Source organism: Fukomys damarensis, unplaced genomic scaffold (assembly GCF_012274545.1).
Source record: "Fukomys damarensis isolate Sample0158 unplaced genomic scaffold, DMR_v1.0_HiC HiC_scaffold_37, whole genome shotgun sequence".
NCBI classification, from domain to species: Eukaryota; Metazoa; Chordata; class Mammalia; order Rodentia; family Bathyergidae; genus Fukomys; species Fukomys damarensis.
In genome coordinates, this window is record NW_022900949.1 from 6,824,093 (window position 1) to 6,830,183 (window position 6,091).

A 6,091-nucleotide genomic window follows, 5' to 3' on the forward strand; every position below is an offset into this window, starting at 1 on the left:
ATGCGGCCCGGCCCGGAGCCCTCTGTGCAGGCACGGTGGGGGTCGCCGGATCACCGGGGACCCCACTCGGGAGTGGGGTTCGTGCACGGGGACGGCTGAGGTCCTGGGGTCCCCAGGGGTCACCCGTTTGCTTTGCATCGTCCGGATGCCTAGAAAGCATCGGCTCACATCAGCATCTCTTAGCCAGCCGCGATGGCCCGCACTTGTAATCGCAGCGCTCGGGAGGCTGAGGAAGGAGGCCCGCCGTGAGTTCGAGGCCAGCCTGAAGTTCGGAGTGAGACCCTGTCTCAGAAACAAGCAGACATCTGACCCACCTGTCTGTCCGCCAGAGCCTCGCCCTTCTTAGGGCCGGCAGTAAATCCTTAAGAGTTGCTCTTCCTGACCCTCACTGCCAACTCTCCACCTACAGCCCACAGCCAAATCCACTGGTTTTCGTTGTGCATTTCTTACAGACGCGGTGTTGTGTTTGTTTTCATGAAGCCGTGGATGCTCTTTTTTAGATTTGGGTTTTTGTCTGGGGTCTTTTCGTCAGAGAGGAAAGCAGAGAATGACTACCTGAGACTCCACTGAAAGAAATCTTCCTGCTTTGCCTTTGTTTGCACTTTATTTTTTTGTAGAAACAAAACCGGTCTCTTGTAGCCCAGGTTGGCCTCATACTTGCAGTGATCCTCCTGCCTCAGCCTCCTAAGTGCTGAGGTTAAAGGTGTGCGCTGCCGTGCCGAGGCTGTCAATGTATTCTTGTAATCTGCCACCACTGGAATTATCTGATTGACTTTTTTCCCTTCTAGTGTTAACACAGAACCTCCAAATGGGCGCAGATTACTTTACCTTGTCCTGTGCTACGTGATGACGCCCTAGGATACAACGGCGTGCAGTCCGGCGGTCACCGCAGCCAGGGTTCTCCGGTGCGCCATGGCCCCTCCCCATACAAAAGCCACCGCTAAAATGACCAGTAAGCGGCCCCGTCGGGTGATCGACCTGGAAACGAAACTAAAACTGATTCAGGACTACGAGGGTGGGAAACCAGTGATGGTCATTGCCCGCCAGTCAGGCATGTCCCACTCCACCATCGCCACCATCCTGAAGAACAGGAACAAAGTGACGGAAGCCTTAAGAGGCTCTGCATCCCTGAAGGCCACGAGGCTGACGAAGATTCGAGAGGGCCCCATCTCGGACATGGAGAAGCTGCTGATGACCTGGATCGAGGACCAGACCCGGCAGTGCGTCCCCCTCAGCACCATGATGATCACAGCCAAGGCCAAGAGCCTGTTTGCAATGCTGAAGGAAAAGGCCGGGCCTGGCTACAATGTGGAGTTCAGTGCCAGCTCTGGGTGGTTGAAAAGATTCAAGAACCGCTACTCGTTACATGACGTCAAAGCGGGCACCGATGTCCCCCAGGAGCGTGTGCCCGGCATCTGGAAGAAGACGCTGCGGAGGTTTGTGCATGACTTCAGAGGGCTGGCGGCGGCGGCGGAGGAGGAGGAGGCGGTGCAGGTCAGCGAGGCTGTGGCCAAGGTGACGGGCAGCTTTCCCCTGGGTACTGACGAGGATGACATCAAGGAAGTGCTGGAGGTGCCGCCCAAGGGCCTGGCCCGTGAGGAGTTGCTGGGACAGGGACACAAGGCCAGAGAATTGGACAGCACGCGAGGGGACAGAGGAGCAGCCCCAAGAAAGTTCACAGTGACAGGCTTAGCAGAGGCTTTCTCGGACCTCAACCAGCTGCTTAAGAAGTTTCAGAGCATGGACCCCAACCCTGAGAGGTTCTCAGCAGTGGAGAGGGGCGTGCGGGGTGCGCTGTCTGCTTACGAGCGGATCTACGATGCCAAAAGGAAGCAAAAAGGAAGGGGCGCCATTCTGAAAGGAGGGGCACAGGTTGGCGAGACCCAGGCAGGTCCCTCGGGAGCCATCCCAGAAGGCGGCATCATCATCATCGCTGACGACGGCACCATGCGAGTCATCGCCCCCGAGGGCCTTGCCATGGGACGCAGCGGGGAACACAGTACTGATGTCAGTGACCCTGACCACGTGTAGGCCCAACCTTGTGTGTCAGTTTTTCTAACGAAAAGTTAAAGAGTTCAACTATTTTTAAATTAAAAAGAGCCAGTTGCGGTGGCACGTGCCTGTCATCCCAGCACTGGGGAGGCTGAGGCAGGAGGATCGCCAAGCGTTCAAGGCCAGCCTGGGCTACATAGTGAGTTCGAGGCCAGCCCGAACTACAGTGCAAGACCTTGCCTCAGAAAACCAAGAAAAACATATAGAAGTGTAGGGATGTAGCTCAGAGCACTTGCCGAGCATGCATGAAGGCCCTGGGCTCAATCCCCAGCACTGAAAGAAAAAAAAATATTTTTGTGCAGTTACCGATGTCCCTCGTTTAATGTCTTACCTGTTTAATGACCGTTTGTACTCATGACTGAGGCGTGCTGTTCAGACTTGCGATCAGCAGCTCCAACTTAGGACCCAGTGACGTGAGCGGCAGTGCGGCCTCAGGGTGGCTCCTGCAGGACGGTACTGTAATTTTTGCTGGTTGTACAGTACCGTACTATAGTTTTATGTTGTTTTACACGATAGGACTACATGTAAAAGTCTTGCAAATAAAAGCAAAGTCATCAAGTTGGGCTTCCTTGGACCACTTCTTCTTTTCTGAATACTGTACTGTACCCATCATGTGCCATTCCTCATTTGGTGACCAGTGCATCGAATGACCTGGGCACAGGACCGTAGCTCAGGCGTTAGGGTGAGCAATGTCTGCGCCTGCACCACCATCCCTTGACTCTGGTTATAGTTTCCCTGTGAAAAATTATCAGGAGGGAGCATTTCCACACTCTGAGGAGGGGACAGCAAGGCGTGGGCACTGGAGCCCCAATTATGTCCTGAGGTGTCCCTGCTGCATTGCTGGAGGCTGATCCACCCGGCCCTCCGCTTCAGCAGCAATTAGTGCGGCTTCAAGCTTGGAATATGTTAACTTTTTTTTTTTTTTTTTTCTGGTACTTGGATTTGAACTTGGGGTCTTTGCACTAATGTATATCCCCAGACCTCTTATTTATTTTTGTTTTTTTGAGAAAGGGCTTCACTATGTAGTTGAGACTGACCTGGATGGAACTCACTGTGTAGCCCCTGCTGATCTCAAACTCGCGGCAATCCTCCTGCCTCAGCCTCCTGAGTGCTGGGATTACAGACAGGCGTGTGCCACCATGTCTGGCTTCCCCAGACCTTTTAAAATTGTGTTTTAAGATAAGGTCTTGGGGCCTGGGATTTAGCTCAATAGCACTGCTTCCTCTCAAGTGCAGGGTCCTGAGTTCAATCCCTGGTACCAGGGGGGTCCCGGGTCTCACAAGTCACTGAATTGCCTAGGTGGGGCTCAAACCCGTGACCCTCCTTTCTCAGCCTCCCCGAGTGCTAGAGTTACCGGCAGCACCACCATGCCCGTCTCAGGTTAACCTGAATGATGGTTGCCTTGTGAATTGTGGGCAAAGCAAGCTGCTTATTTGAGCTAGATCAGATGTTTGCTTTTTGCCGGGCATGGTCAGTCTCAGCTACATAGTGAGGCACTGTCTCAAAACAACCATCCCCCCAAATAGTTTGCTTTTTTTTTCTTTTTTCAAATTTTGAGTTAGGTTCTCACTAAGTTGCCTAAGTTGGGCTCAAACTTGCAATCCTCCTCCTGCCTCAGACACCTGAGCAGCTGGGATCACAGGCAGGAGCCGCCAAGCCCAGCTAAATGTTTGCTTTTCTGCTTTCACTCCGTTACAGGATGTGACAGGCACGTAACTCCGTGCATTTCATAATTGCTGCCATATGCCTATGTCGCTGGTGCTGCTTTGGCGGTGGGAGGATGGCTGAATTTGAGGCTAGGCTCCATAGGGCGTTCAAGTCTAGCCTGAACTACCCATGGAGACTTTGCCTCAAAGAAAAACCAAAAAGGGAATTGAGAACTTTGAAGGAAATAAGAGGGACACTGGGGGTGTGTGGAGTATCTTTTCTGTGCAGAGTAAAGATGTCATCGTTGATCACTTACCTCCATCCTTGAATAAATTTTAAAAGATTGTTTCAGAAGTTGGAGGTGGCAGAGCACTTACAAGGGATCCTCAAAGCCCTGGGTTCAATCCCAGGCGCTCCCCCGCTCCACTACCAAAAAAAAGTTTCAGAAGGACTTCCGGTCTGGCGGCAAGCAGGAGGGAGGTTACCCTGACTGTGCAGGAGCGGGGCTTTGGCGCCTGAAGACCACACAGTCTGCACCCTCTCGGCAGCCTGGGTCTTTTCCCGGCCAGGCAGTGGTTGTGCGCTCTGGGAAGCCTATGGCTTGAGCTCCGGGGCCTCCTCTCCCGCAGAGCACCTGTCCCGAGGATCCGGAGTGATGGTGGTGTCACCAGGCTCTTTGGTACTCGGGACCTCGAGCTCACGGATGCTTCGATTCACACCTTTGTGTCCCTCTGAGCTCATGACCAAAAAGCAAAGCGGCAGAGGGCCCAGTGGTGAGCTGTAGCATGGCCACTGACTGGGGCTGCGATGCAGTGCGTTAAGAATGTTATCAGTGAGGCTATGAATTCTGCATTTCGCAGTTCGTTTCTAGTGTCCATGTCCACCTGATTATTATTGTTTCAGTATTGTGGAACCCATGCCTTTGCCCTGAGCCTCATCCCTAGCCCCCCCCCCTTGGTACAGGGGATCGAACTAGGGACCTTGGGCTTGCCAGGTGGTGGAACCGCTGAGCTACATCCCCGGCCCCTCCCTAGTCCTTTACATTTTTAATTTATTATTATTATCAGTTAAACTGGAGGTTGAACACAGGGGCTTCGTACTGAGCTACATCCCCAGCTACTTCCTATTGCACTGATCTATCTACATCCCTATCCATCACTCCCTTCTTTTTTAAGTTTCGAGACAGGTCTCGCTAAGTCTCTAAATTGCCTAGGCTGGGCATGAGCTTGCGATCGTCCTGCCTTAGCCTCCCAGAGTGCTGGCACTGCAGGCGTGTGCCGCCATGCCCGGCTCCCACACCTGTGCCAATTTTCCTCCTGAGCTGGAAACAAGTTCTCCTTAAACGCAAATGTGTTGCGGCCGGGGTGCAGTTCATAGGTAGAGTGCTTGCTTAACGTAAAGCCCTGGGTTCCATCTCCAGTACTGTGGCGGAGGGGACGCGGAGCCGAGAAAAAACAAGTGGTCAGCCGGCGACTGCCTGCGAGTGCGGGCGGGCCAAGTCACGTGACCCCAGCAGCGCTGTCACTCAGCGCTAAAGGGGCGGGCCCGTGGTAACTATCCAATCAGCCGCGCCCCCGGAAAGGGGTGGGCAGTCGCTACGCAACGGCTGGTAGATTTCGCTGCTTCTTCCGGCGGCGCTGTCATCCAGAGTCTCCCGTCCAAACCAGCCTCAGGTCAGTCAGCCGCAGCCCCTGTTCCTGTGTGTGATCTGCAGTGACCGTGGGAGCCGTAGGGAGGACGCCGGGACGTCCCAGAAGCCGGAAATGGTGAGAGCGGGGGAGTCGGGGGCTCAGGGCCTGGATGGAGCTGGCCGGAAGTGACTCTGAGGTACTTGGGCCCTCGCGTCGTCTCTGGGGTCCGCGGTGCCCGGTCCCCTCCGGACGCAGGTCGGGACTGGGCCGGCAGCGGGGACCGCGGGTCGGCGAAAGGGACACGGGGACACTGACGGGTGTGGGGTTCGTGCGCAGGAGCAGCTGGGTAGCTTCCTCTTACCACTTCGAAGCATTAAAATAAACTATTTGCCTTTAATTTTTAGATTGATCGATCGATTGATTGCGGTACTGGGGATTGAACTCAGGGCCTTGGCACTGAGCTACATCCCCAGACTCCTTCCCCCACTGCTTTTATATTTTATTTTGCAACTGGGTCTTGTTAAGGCACCAAGTTGCTCAGGCTGGGGCACGAACTTGTCCTCCTGCCTCAGCCTCCCAGAACGCTAGGATCACAGGCATGTGCCACCATGCCCAGCTTTAAACACACCAAATATTTAAATTATTTTTCCATAGGTCCCTGTGTGGCTGTATTTATCTCTCTCTCTCTCTCTCTCTCTCTCTCTTCTCTCTCTTCTCTCTCCTCTCCCTCTCTCTCTCTCTCTCTCTCTCTCTCTCTCTCT

The 6,091-nt window shown here is 54.0% G+C and overlaps 2 protein-coding genes across 2 annotated transcripts in view; both read left to right on the top strand.

Annotated features, from left to right (window-relative positions):
* LOC104869496 (jerky protein homolog-like) overlaps window positions 1-2,140 on the top strand; it is a 2,741-nt gene extending 601 nt beyond the window's left edge. The window contains exon 2 of the mRNA XM_010634744.3: window positions 789-2,140. Within this exon, the coding sequence (XP_010633046.1) occupies window positions 913-2,031 (1,119 nt within the window). The 5' untranslated portion in view covers window positions 789-912 and the 3' untranslated portion in view covers window positions 2,032-2,140. The remainder of the gene's footprint in view (window positions 1-788) is intronic.
* A 2,344-nt stretch (window positions 2,141-4,484) lies between these two features.
* The window catches only part of LOC104869498 (zinc finger protein 14-like), a 10,659-nt gene continuing 9,052 nt past the window's right edge, over window positions 4,485-6,091 (top strand). The window contains exons 1-3 of the mRNA XM_019209065.2: window positions 4,485-4,511; window positions 5,120-5,182; window positions 5,313-5,465. Of these exons, the coding sequence (XP_019064610.1) occupies window positions 4,485-4,511; window positions 5,120-5,182; window positions 5,313-5,465 (243 nt within the window). The remainder of the gene's footprint in view (window positions 4,512-5,119; window positions 5,183-5,312; window positions 5,466-6,091) is intronic.